At 46.2% G+C, this 22,980-nt stretch overlaps 15 protein-coding genes across 15 annotated transcripts in view; 9 read left to right on the top strand and 6 right to left on the bottom strand.

Moving 5' to 3' along the window:
* KUCA_T00002919001 (uncharacterized protein) overlaps positions 1-233 on the top strand; it is a gene marked incomplete at both ends in the record, with an annotated part of 3,367 nt that extends 3,134 nt beyond the window's left edge. The window contains one exon of the mRNA XM_022603210.1: positions 51-233. Coding sequence (XP_022458938.1) covers positions 51-233 — 183 coding nt within the window. The remainder of the gene's footprint in view (positions 1-50) is intronic.
* Positions 234-740: 507 nt separating this feature from the next.
* Positions 741-2,768, top strand: KUCA_T00002920001 (uncharacterized protein; the record flags this gene model as incomplete). The annotated part of the gene is made up of 1 exon (XM_022603211.1): positions 741-2,768. The coding sequence occupies one exon, from the start codon at positions 741-743 to the stop codon at positions 2,766-2,768; it is 2,028 nt and encodes a 675-aa protein (XP_022458939.1).
* A 12-nt stretch (positions 2,769-2,780) lies between these two features.
* KUCA_T00002921001 (uncharacterized protein) lies at positions 2,781-3,509 on the bottom strand (the record flags this gene model as incomplete). Its single annotated transcript, XM_022603212.1, has 2 exons — positions 2,781-2,906; positions 2,961-3,509. The coding sequence occupies 2 exons, from the start codon at positions 3,507-3,509 to the stop codon at positions 2,781-2,783; spliced, it is 675 nt and encodes a 224-aa protein (XP_022458940.1).
* Positions 3,510-3,727: 218 nt separating this feature from the next.
* KUCA_T00002922001 (uncharacterized protein) lies at positions 3,728-5,569 on the bottom strand (the record flags this gene model as incomplete). Its single annotated transcript, XM_022603213.1, has 1 exon — positions 3,728-5,569. The coding sequence occupies one exon, from the start codon at positions 5,567-5,569 to the stop codon at positions 3,728-3,730; it is 1,842 nt and encodes a 613-aa protein (XP_022458941.1).
* A 559-nt stretch (positions 5,570-6,128) lies between these two features.
* Positions 6,129-6,503, bottom strand: KUCA_T00002923001 (uncharacterized protein; the record flags this gene model as incomplete). The annotated part of the gene is made up of 1 exon (XM_022603214.1): positions 6,129-6,503. One exon carries the CDS (start codon positions 6,501-6,503, stop codon positions 6,129-6,131), a length of 375 nt encoding a protein of 124 aa, XP_022458942.1.
* A 237-nt stretch (positions 6,504-6,740) lies between these two features.
* On the top strand, positions 6,741-8,225 carry KUCA_T00002924001 (uncharacterized protein; the record flags this gene model as incomplete). The annotated part of the gene is made up of 1 exon (XM_022603215.1): positions 6,741-8,225. The coding sequence occupies one exon, from the start codon at positions 6,741-6,743 to the stop codon at positions 8,223-8,225; it is 1,485 nt and encodes a 494-aa protein (XP_022458943.1).
* Positions 8,226-8,903: 678 nt separating this feature from the next.
* KUCA_T00002925001 (uncharacterized protein) lies at positions 8,904-10,685 on the top strand (the record flags this gene model as incomplete). The annotated part of the gene is made up of 1 exon (XM_022603216.1): positions 8,904-10,685. The coding sequence occupies one exon, from the start codon at positions 8,904-8,906 to the stop codon at positions 10,683-10,685; it is 1,782 nt and encodes a 593-aa protein (XP_022458944.1).
* A 98-nt stretch (positions 10,686-10,783) lies between these two features.
* On the bottom strand, positions 10,784-11,662 carry KUCA_T00002926001 (uncharacterized protein; the record flags this gene model as incomplete). The annotated part of the gene is made up of 1 exon (XM_022603217.1): positions 10,784-11,662. The coding sequence occupies one exon, from the start codon at positions 11,660-11,662 to the stop codon at positions 10,784-10,786; it is 879 nt and encodes a 292-aa protein (XP_022458945.1).
* Positions 11,663-11,949: 287 nt separating this feature from the next.
* KUCA_T00002927001 (uncharacterized protein) lies at positions 11,950-12,702 on the bottom strand (the record flags this gene model as incomplete). Its single annotated transcript, XM_022603219.1, has 1 exon — positions 11,950-12,702. One exon carries the CDS (start codon positions 12,700-12,702, stop codon positions 11,950-11,952), a length of 753 nt encoding a protein of 250 aa, XP_022458946.1.
* A 365-nt stretch (positions 12,703-13,067) lies between these two features.
* KUCA_T00002928001 (uncharacterized protein) lies at positions 13,068-14,426 on the top strand (the record flags this gene model as incomplete). The annotated part of the gene is made up of 1 exon (XM_022603220.1): positions 13,068-14,426. The coding sequence occupies one exon, from the start codon at positions 13,068-13,070 to the stop codon at positions 14,424-14,426; it is 1,359 nt and encodes a 452-aa protein (XP_022458947.1).
* A 1,684-nt stretch (positions 14,427-16,110) lies between these two features.
* KUCA_T00002929001 (uncharacterized protein) lies at positions 16,111-16,446 on the top strand (the record flags this gene model as incomplete). The annotated part of the gene is made up of 2 exons (XM_022603221.1): positions 16,111-16,196; positions 16,257-16,446. 2 exons carry the CDS (start codon positions 16,111-16,113, stop codon positions 16,444-16,446), a joined length of 276 nt encoding a protein of 91 aa, XP_022458948.1.
* Positions 16,447-16,862: 416 nt separating this feature from the next.
* KUCA_T00002930001 (uncharacterized protein) lies at positions 16,863-17,912 on the top strand (the record flags this gene model as incomplete). The annotated part of the gene is made up of 1 exon (XM_022603222.1): positions 16,863-17,912. One exon carries the CDS (start codon positions 16,863-16,865, stop codon positions 17,910-17,912), a length of 1,050 nt encoding a protein of 349 aa, XP_022458949.1.
* A 34-nt stretch (positions 17,913-17,946) lies between these two features.
* On the bottom strand, positions 17,947-19,148 carry KUCA_T00002931001 (uncharacterized protein; the record flags this gene model as incomplete). The annotated part of the gene is made up of 2 exons (XM_022603223.1): positions 17,947-19,005; positions 19,089-19,148. 2 exons carry the CDS (start codon positions 19,146-19,148, stop codon positions 17,947-17,949), a joined length of 1,119 nt encoding a protein of 372 aa, XP_022458950.1.
* A 241-nt stretch (positions 19,149-19,389) lies between these two features.
* On the top strand, positions 19,390-20,820 carry KUCA_T00002932001 (uncharacterized protein; the record flags this gene model as incomplete). The annotated part of the gene is made up of 1 exon (XM_022603224.1): positions 19,390-20,820. The coding sequence occupies one exon, from the start codon at positions 19,390-19,392 to the stop codon at positions 20,818-20,820; it is 1,431 nt and encodes a 476-aa protein (XP_022458951.1).
* Positions 20,821-21,321: 501 nt separating this feature from the next.
* On the top strand, positions 21,322-22,857 carry KUCA_T00002933001 (uncharacterized protein; the record flags this gene model as incomplete). Its single annotated transcript, XM_022603225.1, has 1 exon — positions 21,322-22,857. The coding sequence occupies one exon, from the start codon at positions 21,322-21,324 to the stop codon at positions 22,855-22,857; it is 1,536 nt and encodes a 511-aa protein (XP_022458952.1).
* Between the last annotated feature and the right edge of the window lie 123 nt (positions 22,858-22,980).

Consider the following 22,980-nt stretch of genomic DNA (forward strand, 5'->3'; position numbering starts at 1 on the left):
ATTCTGTTCAATCGGGCGTTGGCTCGGACGTTCTACTGAAGTGCCCCAAGTGCGTGGCAGAGTTGGAGGCAATAACTGCTCTAAGGCAGGCTCAAGAAGAAGTTGGTGAGAGAAACAACTTGTTCAAGGCTGCTCTGAGTGATGCCAGCGATAGGTTCAAGGTGATGACATCGTTCTACGGACGTGGTGCTATGGAGTCTGTGCGGCTCGTGTTCGATACTCCCGAGGAGTAGAAAAAAGCATCCAAGGAAATTTAAATGAGGATCTGAAGACTAAAATTTTGTCTCTTTGGTGTTCCACTTTAATAATATATATTTAATCTGTATCTTGGCATCGGGTCAATTTTTGATATGTCTGGGTCTCGACCCCCGCGAGATCGGGAGCCCCATCTGAACTCCAAAAATAGGACATCTCTCCCCTTTGGAAACGACCAAAAAATGGAATCATACCTTCCCTGCTTCTTTGTCTCTAGACTTTAGTCCACAGTTATGTTCTCCTCAAGGGCTTCAGGGTGAGTATTTGGAACTTGGAGCTTGCTGTAATTATAATTTCCTACTAACGATACTAGTGAGAGTTCGCCAGACATCCAGCATTGGCTGGCTGATTTGGGATGTGGAGGGTATCTAGATCTTTTCCAAGGTAAGTCAAACAAGGGAGAGGCTGCTTCAAAATTATATTTTGAAACTATCTTGTGCTTTATATGATTACTAACATCATCAGCCAACGGTATAACCCTCAATATGGTCCCAGATCTGGACTACTCGGCATTAAAGGAAATTGGAGTCCCCAAGGTTGGTGATAGACTCCGCCTACTTCTCGCAATACAACAGGCTTCAATGGACAGACTTAGATCTCATGTGCCAATAGACGTTCTGATGGATTTCAAGGTCAATTCCTCTGATGCTCCTTTGGCATCGAGGTCAGGGGAGGATATCAGGGGTGAAAGTACCATCACCCCGGCTGATGACTCCGAAGCCGTCAAGAACACCATGACTGTGATTACACAGGACGGAGCCACCAAGAAGGTTTCTGTTGCGGGTTGTTTCAATGCCATGTCCATCAAGCGAAAGGCACTTAAGAAGCTTGGAATAAAGTCGAGTTCTTCACTTTGGGATGCGTATGTCACAGACCGTGAAGGTGTTCCTAGACTCATGTTTGACGTGGAACTGGTGACGGTATGCCATTCAGCAGACAGAATCGAAAAGCACAGAATAATATTGTGTCCAAAAATGGAGAAGCCCTCTACGATAGCGAGAGAGACTTCGAGACGGCAGATTGAGAAATCGCTTTCCTTGGGCAATAGGACAAAGAGAGACGGTAAAAGGAAGGCTCAGGATGAAAATACAGGAAAGACAGGTCTCCGTAGTTTCTTCGGACAAAGACCTCCAAGCCAGCTTATTTCCACGAACCTGGCTGAATATTTCCCAGATTCCAGACCTAATCAGCTTCAGGAGACTATGAGAAACTCAGTGAGGCTATCTGCGCGCATGTCGAGGATCATGCCCAATGGGGCTCTTGCTGGATCGCGAGCCTCGATGTTCTCGAACTCAAGTCAACCTATATCGCTTGTGAGCTCCAGGTTGAGTGTTTATCACTCTGGTGCTGCACCTTCTGTTGGCGAAGTCATTGTAAACAACGCTAACGCCATTGACTCCATCCTGGCTGACGATGCTTCCATAGCTGATCAATACGATACGATACGTCCTGTTATATCCCAAACAAGTGCACAATCGGGACCTAAGCTGTCTGCTGCCATGACTGCACCAGATATGTCAGATCGTGCATCCTCAGTGATCGAGCTGTTGGACGAAAATGACGATCTGGATGAGATGGTGAACGAAGACTACGACCTTATGGAACAACTCTCTTTGGAAGAAGAATCTGGCCCACAAAGATGGCACAAGGGTGCTCGTATTGGTGCTGGGAGTTTCGGTACAGTCTACTTGGGACTTAATTCGCTAACTGGTGAACTTATGGCTGTGAAGCAGGTGGAAATTCCCAGCGAAGGCTCTAAGACAGAGCAGCACAAACGTATGATGATAGACGCCTTGAAAATGGAAATGACGTTGCTACGTGATCTTAATCATCCCAACATCGTGAGATACCTGGGGTCCTCTTCTGATAGTGCAAATCTGAACATTTTTCTGGAGTACATTCCTGGTGGTTCTGTATCCTCTATGTTGAATACTTATGGCCCGTTCGAGGAGCCGTTGATCCGCAGTTTCGTTTCTCAGATATTGATTGGCCTGCAGTATTTACACAGCAAGAACATTATACACAGAGATATCAAGGGTGCGAACATATTGATTGACATCAACGGAACCGTGAAGATCAGTGATTTTGGTATATCCAAAAGGGTAGAAGGTGTATCTGAAACTTCAACACCAACGGACGGTCCGAGCGCGTCAGATGGATCCGGTTCAACTAGCACTACCAACCGCCGCGCTTCATTGCAAGGGTCTGTTTACTGGATGGCTCCAGAAGTGGTGAAGCAGAGTATCTATACCGATAAGGCGGATGTCTGGTCTCTTGGCTGTCTGATTGTGGAAATGTACACTGGGAAACATCCTTTCCCCAACTACAGTCAGATGCAGGCCATTTTCAAGATCGGAACCCACACAATTCCAGATATCCCTGCCTGGGCCACTGATGATGCTCGCAGGTTTTTGGGTGTTAGTTTTGAACTCGACCACACCAAGCGTCCTTCCGCTGCACAGCTGCTCCAGCACGCATTCCTCAAACCATTGCTCATGCCCAAGCTAGAGTAGGCTGGGAGAGCTCTAGCTTTGGTTAGTTTGTATGTTGAAGGAAACCGAGGGGAATTGGGTAATTTCCGCATGAACTGATGCCTCCAGTCCTAGACTGAAGAGGATTCCGCGTATGATTCCGCATGGGAACCAGAGGTACTGTGTAAAGTTAGTAAGACAATCGTAATGTTGGAAAAATTCTTGTATACTCACCAATGAAGCTCTCTTCAAAGTGTCAGGGTCTCCTAGTGGGCTTGCCATGTTCGAGATCAGCCTGAAGTTATGGTCAATCAGCACAAACGTTCCGCTGTGGTTGGTCCTCAAGTTGTCCATCTGTTTCGAATACAACAATTTCCACACATCACGGCATATGAACTTCATTATATCCAATGGCTGTGATATCTGGAGATTCCCATCGCTTTTCATGTAAATCAGACAGTCTGCAAGTTTGGTACCTATCTCGTAACCGTAGCTCTCGATCCTGAATATGCTGTTCTCATCCTGGATAGCGGTATCATCCAGTAATATATCGATTCCGCCTGAACGAAACAGCAAATCCTCCTCTTCCGGTTTCTTGGGGTCAATCTTGAGTTGGCGTATGCCTTGCGTCGGAACACCCTTTGAGCTATCGCTCAGTGTCTTGGTCACCCTCAACGAGAGAGGGATGGTTTCCATCAACAAATAGTCCAAGCATAGCGTGTTGACTTCTTTTCTGAACAAATCATTGCCAGCTTCGTTTACAGCCACATTTGAGGTACTCATGGATCCAATAGGGTGTAGAGTTGTATACTATTTGATATTGGTTGTTGTATAGTAAGCCTGGCTGAAAGCTTACCGTCTCGATGGGTGCCGCACGCAAAAGGCCCACCAGATAACTGATATCTTATAAAATTTCATACTCCGGTACAATTCTGTGTCAAATGTACTTTAAAAAATGCAGAAATTTGCCCTGGTTGGCTTTTTGTTCAATATAAAAACCGCTATATCTGATAAACCACATTTCCCATGTTCAACACTTTCTGAGAATCGAATTTCGTGTCAGGATCGGTCTCAAGCCGTTTCCACGTCTTGATCTCGCCAGACTGAGATTTCAATTCAAAAGTGCGGATTCTCCTTGTTGTTCCACCGTATCCAGCATATCCACCTTCACCTGCTGCTCCGCCATAACACAGCCACACGCTGTTCTCTTGATCGTCCGTCGTTTCAGAATGCATCAGACAGTAGTCATTGCAATGGTCATGACCAGCAGTGACTACCGAAACACCGATCTTTCCGAACACACTTCTCATACCGCTGTTATATTTCGGGGCAGTAATACCCTCCTTGAGGTTTCCAACCAAGGGTCTTGCCTGGTCGTCTATATTCACATCTCTGTACTCGGGCAAGGGGATATGAATGAACGCCATGGCCATATGTCTGAGTGTATAAGCGTCTCTTTGAGGTTTTAGTCTGGAGTATTCACTCTCCACAAACTTCAGTTGATCCTCCTTCAGCCAATCATAGCCGGGATTAGTTTTGGGATTCAGCGAGTACTTATGTGTGTCGAGGAAGTACAATGAGGCGGCAGCATGGGCCTTATTTCCATTGGGAGGAGCAATTGTTAGCACGTAGTTGCCCACTCCTGTTACGTCTTCGGGTCCGGAGGAAGACATGCAATAAGGCAAGGTGACCGCCAGGTCCATGAGCTGCTTCCGCGAGAGCGATCCTTCGTCGTCATGGTTGCCGAAAATCAAGGCATATGGGATCTTTCTTCGTATGAATGGGTTCAGCGCCTTCAATATCGCTGTTTCTGCATCTGGAGCTTCGTCTCCAAACACCTGGTCTCCTGTGAGTACCACAAGGTCGGGTTTCTCGATGTCCAAAACGGAATCAACAAACGCCGTTGTGCGCACATCTGCAAAGCACTCACCCGCGTCTGCTGGCAATTTAGGAAACGTGTCACGACAATGTCCATAACCGGTCGAAAAGTGCAAATCAGCAACTTGCAGGATTTTGAACGAACCATCTTCCCTGTAGTTGAGATTCATTGTCGGGTTCTTCACAGGCTCTCTCTTGTAGGAGAGATAAACTTCCTTATCGTCCTCTCTGCTTCTCGCAATAGTGTCTGTCTTACCGCCTGTACCCGTTCCCTCAATAGCAAGTGACTCCAAAACGACGTCCCAACCCAATCTGGGGTCTTCGCAGTCTCTGCCAAAGAGCACGTTCAGCCCTGTGAGCGCAGTGTGGGACTCATACTTGCCAAACTTGACCCACAGCCCGTGGTCATACCTGACCCATCCAGCATTAACAACATCCTCGGGATCGGGCACTTTTAGAATTGGCGAAGTGGCTTTCGAGTTCATATCCCTCAGCAGTGAAATGGGATAACCCTGTTTGTTCTCTGGAATGGCCGTGTCCACTTTGGGGTTTCCAATCGCTATATCCACCACCACATCAGACTCACCAAGAATTTCCTCGGCTGGAATACTGCGATAGAAAATGTGAAGCTTCGTTAGCCATTTGCGACCCAAATACAAGTCTTTGGGTATCATCTTCCAAGAATCCGATGCCGATGCAAGCCCGATATCGTTAGCACGGTCCCATCCGGGGTCTGGTCCACATTTACTGCTCGATTTCCAACACTCTTTGAATCCGACGCCAATGATTACTTGTCCCTCATGCTCCAGTCCCAGCTTCTTTGATATCAATCTTTGCACATTGGTCGCTGAGGAAGGGAACGCGGAACGCAAGCTTCCCGTAAGCACCAACAAGCTCACCACCAAGGCAATCACATAGACTGCGAGCCTGATGAAGCGCTTGGGCAAACCGACGCCGAGACCCATTATAGGATTGGTTTTCTTGTTGGATCGGAAGAGGAGAAAGACAAGACAAAGCTTTGAAGCCTCAAGCCGCTAACAGTTGAGAGTTGCGATGAGGCCCGTGCCTCAGTTGGCAGCGCCTCAGCTAGCATTGGCCGCATGAAGCGGCATGAAGGGTGTGAATATGGAAGCTTAATGGGGGTCAAAAAGTATAAAATTAGGGGGGAAATGGGATTTTCCGAGATTTCTGTCTTTAAAGTTCCTTAATTGTTATTTTGATCTGTAGGGCAGGCATAAACGGCTTGGAGCTGGGGCAATTGAGAACGAATAATGAGTGAGGTTGGCTGAGACGGTGGAAAAGTCTATGCGAAGTTGATACTCCGATTTTCTCAAAGTGGGTACATTCTGGTAATTAAAGTTCGGCTCAATCTTGACTTGTTTAAGACGTTGTGTTGTGTTTATGGCCGTTTAGACTGTCTCGTCTTAATTCTGATATCGTCATCTCCATCTCCCGTCAGAACCAGAACTCTTTCAATACCTTCAACCTAGCCGTTTCAAGCCCAAAATCGCTTTTGTTCATATCTCACTTCCTACCTGTTGGTCTGTGATCCGCTCCAAACAACAGTCCACCCGAATTTCCAAGATCCTTCTCCTTGCGTAATCCTGGCGTGGCAAAATGTGGTCGCCCCAACCAATCTGGAGAAACCACCTGTTCTCCTATTTTGAACTTAGCATCTTTTCCTTGAAATGGGTCTGAGTCTGTGTTTTCTGTCTGTTTGGCTCCTTTCTCTTCGCTATCGCTATCGCGTGAATCTCCAGTCTGTGCTGCCTCATCATCAACTTCACGTCTGTCTCGCTTCACCTCCGCAATCGCATAATGTGGCTTCAGAGACTTGGGGTCCACCTCCTTGCCCCCAATCTTAAACTTGACATCTTGTCCCTCAAAAGGATCCGACATTAGATATTATATACCGAACAACCAAGCTTGAGCCAATCAAATAATGTTATTGGCATAAAAAACAAAACAAAAAAAGATAAGACTGCAAGTTGGGGCTTTGCTCTTCCCGAAAATTGCTAAGCTCACGCTTAACTGGGGTACGTAAAGAGCTTCGCTGTTGTTCGCGAGATCATTTGTTGCCGCTGAAAAGTCAACATTCTTGGGTCTTTTCTCGGGTTTTTGATGCCCCATTGAAAAATGTTATCCCAGTTGCACATATCTTTCACGGTATTGGGGATAATATTTGCCATTATCGGTAACTTTCTAATCTCTTTGTCCTTGAACATCCAGAAACAGGCACATCAGTTACTAGAAGATGAGGCTTCACCGGTGCGATCTGAAAACGACTGTCTGGATCAGGGATTGAAACATAGTGGGAACTATCTCAGGAGCTGGAGATGGTGGACGGGATTCTTGCTAATGACGTTGGGGGAGATTGGGAACTTCGTGGCCTATGGCTTGGCTCCGGTTTCGATAGTGACGCCGTTGGGCGTGGTGACAATTATATCCAATTCCACATTTGTGGCGCCGGTTCTATTTAAAGAGAAGATAAGAAGAAGGGATATTTTGGGGACTTTCATTGCGGCGTTAGGTGTGGTGATGATGGTGCTGTCCACCCTCAACAACTCTGGTGAGTCGCACGGGAGAATTGACGATCCCTTCAAATATGTCGATACCATTGTTTTGTCTTCCAGCACTTTGATTTACATTATGGTTACAAGTTCTGTGTCTTTGGTGCTGGTCGTGCATGTCAATGGCCAAGATTACAGTTCTGACCGTGCTGTGTATCTGATCTCTCATCTCACCACAGTCGCACTGTTTGGCGCCTATACCGCTCTTGCCACAAAGCTTTTGTCGACAATCGTGGAATTTGCCAGCTGGTACGATGTTTTAACCAGCTTTAGATCTTACACGCTGCTCTTGATAATCATTCTCACCTCTGCTCTACAGATCAGGTATCTGAACGATTGCCTGAGAGTTGCCAGTGCGACCACTGTTGTGCCTATACATTTTGTCTTCTTCACCATCTCGGTTTTGATTGGTTCCACTATTACTTTCCACGACTTTCAGAACAGATCTCTGTCGCAGCTGTTCAACTTCTGCGTTGGTTGTGGATTGACGTTCTTGGGTGTATTCTGCATATGTGGTGAAGAAGATACTGGGGCTGAACAGGAACCACTATTGGAATCGATTCCCTCGCAGCATCTGACTGCACCACACATTTTGATAAGCGGCGAACTTGACGACGGTTTGTCCGTACAAAACGGGCTCGCTACCACGGACGACCCACACTTGATACGCTCTGCAGACGGTTCAACGCATTCTGCGGCCTCGTCGATTGTCTCAGTGGAACCCCAAGAACCTACTGCAGGGCTGGAGGTCCCTACGCGTCGCGCTTTGCATAACTCCAAATCCGTCCCTGACCTGCACGAGAGAAATGGGAGATGGGTAGGTAACATGTTCCGTGAATACTCCCCAGGGGACTGGATACAGCGCAGAAGCAGTCTGTCGCATCTCGTTACGGAACCCATGATGAAACTGAAAAAAACAAGAACAGAGAGCCTGAGCAATGGGTACTACATAATGTCGGGGTCTGGTGGTCTGCTTCTGAACACCATGTTGAGCACTATGGCTTTACAACCCACGACCGAGGATACAGAGATTAGAGGAAGCATAGTGTGATATTTCCAGCGTTTACAGCGATGAATTTGAATATAGAGGTCGAAAACATTTTAAAGAAAAGCGTAAATTCTGGGATAACTGCAAAATATGCAGCTAACTGCAGTAGATCGACTGCAAGTGGTCACTTCTGTCTCTGATTAAGCTTTACATGCGCAATAAAAATATATATTCGTCTACAATTCAACAATAGTGAATATATTATGACAATCTTTGATTTTTGGTATTCTTCTGGGGTCTTTAACTGATTTTTCCTCGACATTCCATGCCGTATTAGTTGCCATATACATAGACGGCAGCCTATTAGATAAGGCGCATGCTCCTTCGCTGCCATGACATCATAGCTATGATTTCTGAGGCCTGTTTCTTTCCTGGACACCACTTACGTTCCTGTTTACACTCTCCAGCTGAAACTTCAAGATCCGTGGATACAAGCTTTTCATTCAGATATTCATAATTTGCAATTACTGGGCTTTATCTTGAAGCCAAGCTCTTATTTGTCTGAATTGTCTTTCCAGAATAGGAATACCGAACAAAGGCTGATCCCCCCCTTTCAGTGGTTGATGCTCTCTTTACGACCATAGCTACTAGTCACAACGCGACTTAAAAAAAAAAGCAGAATCACCAAAACTTCAAAAACGTCTGCTTCTTAGCATCTCAGTTCAGTTTTCAACTTTCCTAATGGATGCACACGAAATTCCAAGTGGCCCTCTGGTCGGGAAGGCCTTGTTATACTTCACCAGTGTTTTCGTCAGTCTGGGAGTGTTCCTGTTTGGATATGACCAGGGTGTCATGTCTGGTGTCATTACAGGTCCCTATTTCAAGCTTTATTTCAACAATCCCTCTAGCTCTACTATTGGAACCACGGTAGCGATTTTGGAGATTGGAGCTTTGGTCTCGTCTCTATATGTGGGGCATATTGGCGATGTTATTGGCAGGAGAAGAACGATTAGATATGGGGCCTTAATTTTCGTGATTGGTGGAGCGGTCCAAACTTTTGCTGTGTCAATCCATAACCTGATTCTGGGAAGAATCATTAGTGGTATCGGCGTGGGTCTGCTGTCCACCATAGTACCGGTTTACCAGTCTGAAATCTCACCTCCGCATAATAGAGGAAAGCTGGCCTGTATAGAGTTCACAGGAAATATCGTTGGATATGCCAGTTCAGTGTGGACAGATTATTTCTGCACATTTATAGAGAGCGATCTGTCTTGGAGAGTGCCATTGTTTGTCCAATGCGTCATCGGAATGTTTTTGCTGTTCGGTTCGTTTGTCATTGTGGAGAGTCCAAGATGGTTGCTGGACCACGATCACGATGCTGAGGGAATCGTTGTGATTGCGGATTTGTATGCTGGTGGTGATGTCAATGCGGAAGCTGCTCGTGAAGAGTTTCGGGGCATAAAGGAGTCGGTTCTCATGAGCAGGATGGAGGGCGAAAAGACTTATTCTGAGATGTTCAAAAGATACTCCACACGTCTGTTTATAGCCATGTCGGCTCAGGTTTTTGCCCAGTTCAATGGTATCAATGTGATCTCGTATTATGCACCCTTGGTGTTTGAACAGGCGGGCTGGCTAGGCAGAGACGCCATTCTCATGACCGGTATAAACGGTATCGTATATATCATGAGCACAATTCCGCCTTGGTATCTAGTGGACAACTGGGGTCGTCGCCCAATTTTAATTTCTGGTGGTATAATCATGGCATTGTCACTGTTCATGGTCTCTTATGTGAGCTACTTGGACATCGCCAGAACTCCAGCTTTGGTTGTCACGTTCGTGATAATCTACAATGCAGGGTTTGGCTTTTCGTGGGGTCCAATTCCTTGGTTATTTCCCCCAGAAATTCTGCCTTTGAGTGTTAGGGCCAAAGGTGCTTCCATGTCGACTGCTACCAATTGGGCTGCGAACTTTGTGGTTGGTCAATTGGCACCTGTTCTGTTGGAAACAATCCATTGGAGACTATATTTGATCCACACTGCCTCGTGTATCATATCTGTGATCGTGGTAATCACTGTGTATCCAGAAACGTCTGGTTTGCAACTAGAAGACATGGACTCGCTGTTTGACGATAGGTCGTCCACATTTAGTTTCCATGGAAATTCATCAACGTACGGAGCCACTAACGACGACGACACAAGCTTGCTGAGCTCAAGGTTTCGCTCAGCAGCAGCAATGGCTAGGCACCCTCTCGGTGACTCTATTGGTTCGCATTCCCAGCTATTACACACAAGCGATATGAGTGTCCATTCGCAAACTGCTCATTCTCCGTTGATCCAGCCTCAAGATGTGGAACCTCCAGACCTCGCTGCCATCCTGGCATACAAAAATAGCGACCAGAATAGCATTCGTGGAAGCATCAGAAGGGGCAGTGAGGCTGTTTCTTCAATCTTTAAGTTTGGCAAAAAGGATGGTGATAACGAAAGCGCGTATGAGAGTGACGATCAGAGCAGCTCGCACGTTTAAAAGTGTCCATGAGTGACTATACACTGGTCGTTGTCCAATGGCTATTATTCAACAGGCAATATCTACAAGTTTTTTCCATCATAAAATTCTATTGCAGATTACAACTCTGGATTCGCAATCCTTCTGTAGCATGCCACATACTTGCTGCCCTTATTACGTGCTACCTTCTTTCCTTCTTCGGTCGAGTCCCTCATGATTCTTACGCATGCATCCTGGTTCTCCCACTCGGTGGATAATCTCTCAAACAATGGGTGGCCGTCCAAGTGTTCCACCATCCACTCGTGGAGATCAAGAACATCCGTGATGGTGTAGACAACACCTCCCTCGCGAAGCACATAGGCGTACTCAGAAAGCAGTGTGTTGGTGACGATTCTGGCCTTGTGCTTTCTCTGCTTGAAATGTGGATCAGGGAAACAGAAGAATATCTTTGACAGTTGAGACTTGTAAAAAAAGTTAGGCAAAAACTTCATGGCATTTCCTCTCAGAACTGAAATGTTCTGATATTTGTTCTCGGCCAAATGCTGCTGCCTTAGTGCTATTATTCTGTCCTCCACATACTGTGTCACCTGAACTCTAATCTCCATCCCCAGTATCAACTTGTCTGGGAACTCAGGAGCGAGATCAACAAGTAAACCACCGAATCCACATCCTATATCAGCAATCTCAACTTTCCCCGTGAACTCACCGGTTTGCGAATCGACGTGGGCAGGATAGTGCTTGGTCCAGTCCATTTCGTTTGGTGCGTTGGGATACTCGAGCTGGTGATCAGAGAATGGATTCGAGTGGGCCCTCTGTCTGTAGAAACGTTTCCTTGGGAGGTCAATCTGTGTGCTCTCCTCTTTATCATCGAAAGTCACGGTCTTGAGACGTGATCTCTTCAGCTCTTGTTCCTCGCGATACACCTGACGCTTGTGCGCCTTAGTGCTTATTTCGGTGCTCTGGGGAGCCTCATCCACTGACTGCTCGTTTTGAGGCATATTTGAGGGGATTTCTAGCGTCAAATCTGAGCTTGTCTAGTTTGGCCAAGACAAAGTGTTTGGCTGAAAAATATAAAAAAAATATTTTGGTCAACCCACGACTTGATATCAGGGCCTTTCTCTTAGCCAAATTCATCAAGATAACTGGACTGAATGTCAAGCAGCTCTTGTAAGGGTAAAAAAAATCTACAAGAAAAGTTTTTGATTGACTTGGAACAGTTTTCGGCTCCACTCTATTATCTACAAGCTATGAGGACATCATGTACACCGTTTCATGACGGCCAACCCTATTCTTCCTTTGAGGATGGATCCAACGTCTTTTCGTGTTCCTTCAGGTTCAAAAAGAGCGTTTGAGATGCGGCCTGCAAAGTCTTTGTGACACCAGCGCCACCAGCCATAGTCAACAAGCCCACCAATTGGGACTGCAGTTGTGACTTTGTGGGCAAGTCCTTGAACTTGTCTATCTGGGTGACGTCAAGCACGTCTTTGCCAACCAGAGCTCCAATAACAAACAGTTGCTCACGTGCAGGTTTTAGCACTTTGAGAATCTTCTTAACAATCTCTGGATCACTTTCCTTGATCAAAATCATCGCGGTAGGACCTTTCAGCAGAGGTTCCAAAGCATGCTTGGGCTTCGTTCTCTTGATATACTTGTGCGCATCCCAACTGGCTGGGTTCTCCTGGTCTTGCGCCCTCAAATAAACTCTCAGGAGCTTGTTTCTGACCATTCTGAGATCACCACCGGCGTTCTTGATGGCGTTTCTGTAGCGAAACTCATCCTCCTTTAACAGGTTGTTCCAATGCACAAACAGGATCAACTCATTGGTCTCAAAAAAGTGCTTGTATGCGTTGATGAGGAAGGTCTTTCTTCCGTCCGGGTTTTTGAAGAAGCTCACAGGTGGAGACGAGCTCGAGACACTGGCAGACGAAGTCTGCTTCGCCAATATCGATGTTGTCGAGAACCAGTGTGACTTGTGGAGACCAAGCGGTCTCACCGGTCTCCAGCTGAGGATTCTGGAGCGCACTTGGATGTTGAACATTGGTAATAAATATCCGCTCGACTATGTACGCTTGGAAAACCCTCCAGTCCAGTCCTTCATCGTGGATCTCAACGTTGAAAAAGTCGAGCCGGAAACTTGAGACTCGCACGCACTGATGGGTCAGAGCAGCGAGATGTCAGAATTGGTACCAGTTAAGATAAACACTGCGAATTCGAGGACATAGAAGGTTACCTGACATCGCTTTGGATTACGAATAAAAGGCTGTGTATAGTGTGACACCATCGGTGACACTATTTGTGATTAATTGCAGATTTCAACAGCATTGTTGTGTGGTTCACTACCGATCTCCATATCCTTGACGTCACTGCGAACCAATCTCCGTAAGCAAACTCGAAACCACAACCATGACCTCTGTTGAAGAAGGATACAGGGACAAAAAGGCATCGCCAGTGAGGAAGGCTCCGGCTCATCTTTCAGAGTTTTATTCCTACGTGAATGGAGCCTCTTCGTCTCCATCAACCCCAGAACAGCAGCAACACTCCGCAACATCGTCTCCGAAACGGCATGAACCACAATCGCCATCGAGAATTAGCGAAAACGGCAGATACGATTTCTCGCCAAAAAGACATTTTACCAATACCCTGCGAAAAGACTCATTTACCACGCTGAACAGTATTTCATCCATGACATCCTCTACTCTAGACCTACCCACACTTATTACGCAGAACGATGTGAAGGAGACCATTGGATGTTATAACGCTCTTCTTACTGCTGCTGAGAATTACCGCAATAGTCTTATGGTTGTATCCGACGCGGCAAGTGATTTCGGAAAGGCGTTGGAAGAGTGTGCCAGGTGTAAAGGGTCTGGTTCGGCTAGTGAGGGTTTGATGGGTGCAGGCGGCTTGCACTATCTGATAAGTAACCACCACCAGATACTGGCACGTAGTGTCGAGTCGACGTTTGAGCAGCCCGTGAAGAAGGTGTGCGACCTGTATGCAAAGGAAAGCAAGGAAACAGAGGTGAAATACAAAACCATGATTAGAGATAAGGCTCGCACGCTGAAGAAGAGCGAGATGGACAACTACAAGTTCTCGAAGAAGAAAACCAGAAATATCGTTGCATATAAGTCCAATTTAATGCAGCTTGCTTCACAACTGGATGAAATCGACAAGATGAAGCATGACTATTATCTCACCTCGTTTGAACAGGTGCAAGAATCTGCCCAACAAGTGCTGAAACAGGCGTCTTCTGTGGTGAGGGCAGAGGTTGAAATTTACGAGGGAATTGCTCGTAAGGGCTGGTCTGGTGGTGGACTAGACTCTCTGATTGCCAGAAGTCCTGATCCTTTCACAGCATGGGAGTCCGACAAACATAATCCTTCTACGCCTGCAGAATCGCTGGACGAAATTACCGAAGCAGACGAGACAATCACGAGGGATGAAGATGACGAATACACGAAGAATGGGTCCGTTAGTCCCGGGTCCGCAGCTGAACCATCACCGTCATCCTCTAAGGATGTTACTGGAGGCTCAAGCAGTGCTTTACATGTTGAACAGCTAGGCCAAGCTTTCAGCAAGGTGGGCTTGGAAGATGGTGATTTTGCCGAGGCCACCAGCACTCCCACTAAACCTACTCACCATGGGAATGGTATCAGTGAAGTTGATGATGATGAAGCTGCAGATGAGTCCTTTTCGTTACCTGTTCCCCATGAGTCTTCGTCTAACATGATCAAGGTGGCACCCGTGCTGAGTGAATGGGATTGAGAGCGATCCCGTGTTCGGGACCAAATAGACATGGAGACTCGGTCTAACGCTTTAAGGATCCAATTTTTAAAGTTTCTACGTTTTCGGGCTCTTTGTGACGGATATTGATGCGATTTTTCTAATTAGTGCGATGTTATATCCCAATGCTTTCCGGCTCCTTCTATTGTTTTTTGCGATGTGTCATTCTGTGATATGCCAGTGTGCGGCGGCGTATGCGGCAGTTGTAGTCCTCGAAACGAGTGAGTGTGAACTTGTCATTTGTGTTGGTAAAGTGATGGTACATGGTAGGTCCATTGTGGGGGTAGATCCCGTAACATGGATTGCCCTTCTGGTTTGTTTCTCACAGGATTATACTGGGCTCGGAAAACACGAAATAGGCTAGCGAACAAATGTAAACCACCGAGGCAGAGATGGTTTTGACATCAGCGTTTTGCATCAGAGGAACTTTGCGTGGAGCGTCTTCTTGCATTGTGAGTAGCGTTTGACTGTCTGGCGGTGAGAATTGACAATATGTAAAATATTACGCGGTCTACTCTCCTACAGATATAGCGAAGGCTACAATATATTTATATGTAGTCAGAACTGCTATTTAGGTCACACGAAAATTTTTGTGGCGGCTCGAATAAATTACCGGTGACCGTGTGGCATGGGGAAATCGGCCCAAAGTAAAACTTTTCAGCCTTAATTCTTCTCGATATGCACGAATATGCGATGAGGACCAAAAGAGGAAACGTCAGGTCTCTTTCGCTGGCCGGAACAACTGCGGAGTTTTTCAGGCATTGGCAATTCTAAGTGGCAGAATCACCTAAATTGAAGACCACCAGAAAATGTAGTAATCGTTAAAAATGCTTTCCAAAAGACAAGATATGGAGATACTCTCACCACCTATCCAACCTTTAACTATTGAACCTTTGATGAGCTTTAAACGCTACAAATCCCATGTCCACACGTTGTGATGCCAACAAAATATTTTGCGTGCTTTTCACTGCGACATTCACATGCCTGTCAAGAGGCGGATCCTTCTGTGGATGTAGCCAATTCTAGTCAATACTGCGTTAGCTCGCCGGCCTCGGCTCTAGCCTCTAAATCCCGCTGCCACAATCCCTTCCCCCAATTATTTGTCAATGCAAAACAAAGCTGCATTTGGTTCCGGTAATGGTGAAATACTCGTGCATATTCACAAGAATTTTACGAAAGTCGGGTGGTCAGAAAACTTCAACCAAGCTCCGCCTTACGAAGATGTGCTTGGGACCTTCGGAGAGCCGGTTCCCCAAAGCGGTAAAGAGCGGAGCGATTCTTTTTTAGCATGCTTAACGGCGTCTCACCCGTTTTGAAAAAGTTCAAGCCGCGTGAGATATTTAAATTTCGGCATGGCATTGCATTACAGGATGAGTTAACTGTTTTAGATCCAAACTTTATTTGCTAATGTATCCAAGGTACACTAGGTTTGGAGGTTGTAGATTGTAACCAAATCATTCCTAATAGTGGCTAAACAAATACTTTGCCGCACCATCTGGTAAGGTCGTGCTCTTTCCCATTTGCAGCAATGAAGCCCTGGCGATCATGGAAGGCCCAATGAGTTAACGACAATTACGAAACATAGTTGAAAGGCAAAGACGATATTTCTCTGCTCAGAGTTGATTGTTCCCTTTACAAATCCAGTTGAGGCTATCACTTATACATAATGGCATCAAAACTCGTGTTACCCTCCATTGTCAAAGAAGTGAGGTTTTTCCTCTCGCAAACCGGTGAGGCATCAGTCCCATTGAGGTGAGTATAGTCGAATATTACAGGCTTTGAAACTTAGTACTAATGATATGGTAAAAACAGAACATTCTTGAGCCAGTCGTACCCAGCCCTGAGAAAGGCCAACCCAGATACCTTGATTCTGGTGAGAGAAGCTTACGGCATACCTCCTAGTCTGACTACCAGACTGGAGAAGGGAAAGGAAATCAAGACAAGTTTGGAAGGTTTAAGTCCAGCAGATATAGCAAAGGCACTGAAGTCTGTTGCCGAGTAGGCGACTTGTCGGAAAAGATGAAATTTTAGAAAGAAACCCCAAGAAGATGATGATTGCACCATGAGAAGCTCGAATTTGAAGGTGGTCGGAGATGGTGATCGAGTTATTTATTGTCGCATTCATAGAAAAGAGCGAGACGATCATTTTTGAGCTTAAAACCGTGAAATCTCCGGTATATCATGTATCTTATAAAATACAGTAGAACACTATCTCCGTGAGATAGCACCCATAGCGGTTACCTTGAAGACTTTAGTCATGATTCCTAATCTCACTATTTCTAATCTTAGTAAGGCACCTCAGGCCATCGCAGCTTGAATATCAAATGGCCGCATTATATAAACAATTTCCCCCTTTCCCAAATCTTTTCTGTCCACACTTAAAGATTATGGAATAATAAAAACAGTTTGTTTAATAGCATGCACTGGGTATGCTTATCATCAATTTTCATCTGTTTTATGTCATTTCTGCTGTCTCGGTACTATCATCTATTTTCGCCCAAAGTCCTTCCCCAATCCTCCAAAGCAATGAGTACAGCCGCACAGTTCGCGTTCAGAGTTCAAGATTCGCAGACCCCAGTGTTTTTCTGGAGTCATGGAGGTCCAACCTTCATGTACCCTGAGGAGGAATTTGGTGGAGATCGTGGAGCTTTCAAAAAAGTGAAAGAGATTGGAAAGATCATCAAGGAAGAGATTAGGCCGGATTTCCTGATAGTTGTTTCTGCCCATTGGCAATCCAAGGGACCAGATCTTGTCGAGGTTGGATATTCTAGCGAGTCACTATCCAGTAAAAGCAAGAAATTATCGTCCGAGGAGAATGAGCTGATTTACGACTTTTACGGGTTTCCTGATCACATGTACCGTGAACAATTTCATTCTGTGGGGTCCCAGGAATTGGCCCAGCACATTTCTCAAACCCTGGGAGATGGCGGCCTCAAGTCAAAAGTGGTGAAACGTGGAATAGACCACGGGGTTTGGGTTCCTTTTAAAGTGGCTTTCACCGACTCAAAATCGCAGGATTCTGGTGTGTACGATGTGGACTTTCCACTGGTGCAGGTCTCGCTCACCTCCTCATCGAACTTCGACGTTCATTTCAAACTCGGGCAACTTTTGGCGCCTTACCGGAAACTGAATGGCTTGATTGTTTGTTCTGGAATGTCCGTGCATAATTTGCGCGATATTGGTCTCTCAATGGGATATCCTGGAAAGGTGATGCCATATGCTGAACCTTTCAATAAGGTGGTATCCAACATTGTTTCAACCGGCACGAGAAACACGCTCCTCGGGAAATTTGAAGAACTGGAAACGAATCCAGAACTGAAGAAGTTGTACGCCGCTTCTCATCCTACTGTCGAGCATTTTTTGCCTCTGGTGGTGGGCGCTGGTGCTGCTTTAGACGATAAAGGTGAAGTGCTATACTCCAATTCCGCCTACAGTTTGGGCTGGGGAATGTTTAAATGGGGAAAGTGATATTTACAAGAATGTTTATATGACTCGATACAACTCAGTCCTTTCTCACCTTTGGCTTCTTTACAATTGCAAACCTTTGATCTCCTCTGGCAGCTTGGGTAGCATGGGCTTTCTGGACTTGCATCTGCTGGCTGGCCTTTGCAGCCGAGTTCTTCTGTAGTTTCTCGATAGATTCACTCATGAGTTCCATCACGTTCTTGTTCTTCTCTCCAACTTTTGGAACTGGTAAAGGATACATTTTCAGTGCCTTTCTCATTGCTGGCGAACGGAACATCGCACTCTGCACCGTAGAAAACACCGAGTTGGTACACAAAAACAGCACGATGGCACTGTTGAGACTTGTGGCAAACAGGAAACCACCGATCGGCATTATGATACCAATTTTCTTCATGATTGGAGGTAGGGCATCCTTCATGGCCCAGAACATGAGGGCGAATGTGAATGCAGAAAAAGCCTGCAATCCGTAGTATGGGTCCACAACCGTCAAATCGGGGAACCACGCATATCCCTGAGTGGATAGACCATCAACAGGGTATTCTGCCATATGTCTGAGACCGTTGAACATACCCCAGGCAAAAATAATCTGGAGAAATGGGAACAGCAGGTGTCTGAACTTAACGCCGTGTTTGGCATACACAACCTTCTGCTGAGCACGCAGCCTCTGGGCCTCCATGGTGGTCTGAGCAGCTCTTAGCTGCGAAGGGTCAAACTCCTTGTTTGCAGCCTGAGATCTAGCCGAAGCGTCCGCACCTTTGATGGCAGCGGGAAACAGCAGAAGACGAACACCAAGGGTAGTTCCAATAATGGTCAGCCACCAGGGAGCACCACTAAACACGTGAACATACTCGAGAAGTTGCTGACAGGCCGGACTAGGAGTCCATCCGTTTGCCAGGCCAATGGAATGCATGTAGCCCAGCTGATCAGAGGTCATGGTTGTGGCAGCGTCGATGGCCGTTTCGCCAAAAGATTTGAGCTGGGTGGTGATCTCGGAAACAGCCTCAGGCGCACCATTTCCGGCAGAAGAAGAGTTAAACCGTTTGTAGCTTAAAGGAGCCGATGCCAGAGCGTATTTGGGTATTTTGAAGTGATTGGACTGTAGAGAAATTGTTAGTACAAGACAAGACATCGTTCTTTGAAATGATCCACGGACGAACCACTGCGAAAGTCTTAGCTTACTTTGCTGACCAATCCAATGGTCCTTATGCCCATCCCTCCTCTTATCAACGAAGCCAACATGGTTAAAAAGACTGTTCAGATATGGGGTATAGTAGTTTGTTATAAACGTTTTCCTTGTCGTTGAACTCGAAGGACGATGAAAAATTGTCGTGTGGGGACAAAACTGTTCCGAGGGTTCTCGAGGGGTTTTCCGGTATTTCCGAGCATCATCTTCAATATCGTTACAGCTTGTAAAATATGAACTTATCCAACTGTTCGATATCCACAGTCACGTACACACAGAAATTCCCACGAAAATCACATGATACGACATCTGAGACGTGTCACGGTCTTAAAGATAAGGATACCCCGGAGTTTCAAGTTCTCCCACGACGCGTCGTTCTCGCATCAGTCTTCGCAGCTAGCGAAGCTACAACACAAGAGAATCACTTCAGTGCTCGAAGGGTTGCCGTTGATATCGCAACATATTGATGAGAATGAAGTCTCCGATTTGTTGAAGTTGCTGGGATATGTGGCTTGGGGCTCGCAACAGGCGAATTTGTTGGTGAAGCGCATTGTTCAACGACTGAAGATTCAGGCTCCCGACAAACTGCTTTCTCCCAGCGACATGAACGCTTTCTATTCCACATGGCTTCCAATGATAGATGACAAACTTGTTGGTGAACTAGAATCTCTGGGCTCAAATTCCACCGCTGTGAATCTACTCATTCATGCCCACATCGTCAGAAAGGAGTACGGAAAGGCTGTCAAATTGGTAAACGAGGCTGCTATTTTACCCGAGATTAAACTGGACAGATTCCCATGTGAGTTGCTTCTACACCATCTGTCGTACACAGACAGATTTGATTGTGTCAGCCAAATTGTGAAGAACGTTGCCCCCTATCATATACTGAGTTCGCAGACTTTGGCACGTATCTTCACTCAGGCGGTGCGAAAGCGAAAGACTAGGTTGTGTTTCTGGATGCTGAAACATCTCCAACACAAAGACGAAGCTTCCGATTTTGAAGTTCCATTCAGTCCGGCAATGGAGCTCGCAAGTCAATGTTCATATACTGGTAATAGACCTCTTTTGAGGATGGTGTGGCATTCTTTGAAGTTGAAAGAGAGGCTCGGGGATACTGAAGAGTATCATCGTTTGGATCGCACTTTTCGTGTATACGAGGTAGAGGCCCTTTCCAGAAGAGAAGGCTCCATCTATGCTCTGCGAAACTTCGACTCGTTGCTCAAAGACTACGATTCTTCGCTGAGTGTTCTTGACTTTCCAATGACGGTTGCCAAGCTGGATAGCGAGCTGCCTTTGGTAGCGATTTCCGATCTCATAAAACGAAAAAGTTCGGCGGACCAGGTTTCGATAACCGTGATGAATATTTTCCTCTACAAGCTGACTGAGGCTGGTCGACAGGGCGATGCGTTCTCGCTTGCTGGAGCTCTTCTCAACCATCTCAATGACGAATCCAAAATGTACCTTATACGCTCTCTACAGCGAACCCCCAACCCACTCAACGCTGCCAAAATGACCACTATGATCACCTCAGATACCTCATATAAGATAAAGCTGATGGCTTTACGAGTGCTCTTACCAACCACTCAGTACGATTTGAGCTATGGCATCCTTGATACCTTCAAGAGCCACTCCCAAAAGCTACCGAAGGCGTTGTTTGGTGAGCTGGTAGTGAGATGCCAAAATGACCATTCCAATGCATACGAACAGTACGAATCGCTGTGTATATAATATACCTGTAAATATATCTGATAACGCTGAAATATCAATGCTAGCTGCAAGATCTCCCCTGCGTATCTCGTATCATCAAAAGCCCGAGAAGACCCCCACCATCCTCATGCACCCTGCAGGTGGGGGTCACATTTTTCTACCCCACACAACTTTTCACTTCAAGCTTCGATGAAGACGATTGAGAATAATCGCGCAAATGCTCGTTCAACATAGGGACTTCATGTTTCTGTTCAATCTTGTTCTGGTTTGTTGAGTTGCTCAATTTTGTTGAAAGGCGCTGTGTTCTGGTTGACTTAGTCTCATCAGCTACACCCTATGAGCCGGTTTCGCGTATCATACATCCCACGTCTGCGGTTGGGATATCGTTTCTATTCAAGCCTCAAACCCTCTCCAGTCAAGACCTCTCGAGGAAGAATTGGATATAAGACCCTATTTGCTGCTTTCGGGCTAGGGGCCGCAGGAGTGAAGGTTTTCGATATCTTTGGAGATGATGCGTTATTCATGAAGTCTGACGATGCAAAGTTCTCAGAGGCACTTCTCACGAGGTCTACAATTGCGTTAACTGAGGTGACTCAACCGAAATATTGTAATGGTGAGGAATTTTTAGAGGGAGTAGAATTGTTCAAAAAGGTCCTGGGAGCTGCCAATGTGAGTGTGGACCAAGACCAGCTTCTGTTACACTCCAACAATCCAGCATGTACTCATCATCCGCCCAAAGAGGGTCAAGTCCCAGAATGCGTTGTTTATCCTGAATCGACAGAGCAAGTTGTTGAGATGCTAAAAATTTCCAACAGACTTAGGATCCCCGTGGTGCCTTTTGGAGCAGGGTCTTCACTGGAGGGCCACATCTACTCTACTAGACAGCCATGTGTGGTTGTTGATCTGCGCAGAATGAACAAAATTCTGGAGATACATGACGATGATATGGATGTTGTTGTTCAGGCTGGCGTCCCCTATGGCGAAGTGAACCGAGTTCTGGAACCATATGGACTGATGATGGGGTCCGATTGTGCTCCAGATGCAGTTATAGGAGGAATGATAGCTACCAATGCTTCGGGAATAAACGCATGTGCTTACGGTCCAATGAGAGATAATGTTATCAGTGCTACTGTGGTTCTGGCTGATGGCACTGTAGTGAAGACAAAGCAGAGACCAAGGAAGTCCAGTGCTGGTTACAACTTGACGGGACTGGTAGTTGGAAGTGAAGGAACTCTGGGAATCGTTACCCAGGCGACTATCAAAGTGCATGTCAAGCCCAAACATGAAAAGGTCGCAGTAGTCCAGTTTAAAAGTGTCGAAGAAGCAACAACTGCCGTAACCAAAATTCTGAAGTCTGGGATCAAGTTGAACGCAATTGAGCTACTAGATGCCAACATGATGAGGTGTATCAACTATGCGGGAAGCAGTTCGAGAACCTGGGACAACGCTCCTTCGTTGTTTTTGAAGATCAACGGTGTGAATCCTGTGATTACCAACGAGCTTGTGAAAGAGGTCAAGACAATTGCCAACGGTTCCGGAGCAATCCGATTCACTCTGGCCAAAGACGAGGCAGAGGCGAAGGAGTTGTTTGACATTAGGAAAAACGCCCACTATTCTGTGCTGGAGTATACCTACGGAACTATTGGAGATGATGGTAGAATGTGGGGCACTGATGTAGCAGTTCCACTTTCAAAACTTACGCCAGTCTTGGAGGCCTCACATAGAGACTTGGACAAAGCCAACATCGATTACGTTATCTTGGGCCATGTTGGTGACTCCAACTTCCATTTCAACGTGCTATACAAACCCGAGCAGGAGTCTGTTGTGAGAGCGATTGTAGACAAGATGGTCTATACGGGTCTGGCTAATGAGGGTACCTGTACCGGTGAGCATGGTGTTGGCAACGGTAAGAGGAAGTACCTGGAGGCTGAACTTGGGCCAGATGCAATTAACCTAATGAGGAAGTTGAAGCTCGCAGTGGACCCCAATCGGATCATGAACCCGGATAAAGTGTTTGCTATCGACCCCTTCGATACCATAGATTCGTATTCAGCATAGACTGTGTATTTATTACCGAGTATTTATCAAGTCTGGTGGGCGTAGTGTACGGATTAGAGATCGTTTCCCAACTGGGCAATCTCTTCGGTGGAGGCCGCACGGCCCACTTTTCTCAGATGGTGA

This window comes from Kuraishia capsulata, genomic scaffold (assembly GCF_000576695.1).
Source record: "Kuraishia capsulata CBS 1993 genomic scaffold, Kuraishia_capsulata_scaffold_3, whole genome shotgun sequence".
NCBI classification, from domain to species: domain Eukaryota; kingdom Fungi; phylum Ascomycota; class Pichiomycetes; order Pichiales; family Pichiaceae; genus Kuraishia; species Kuraishia capsulata.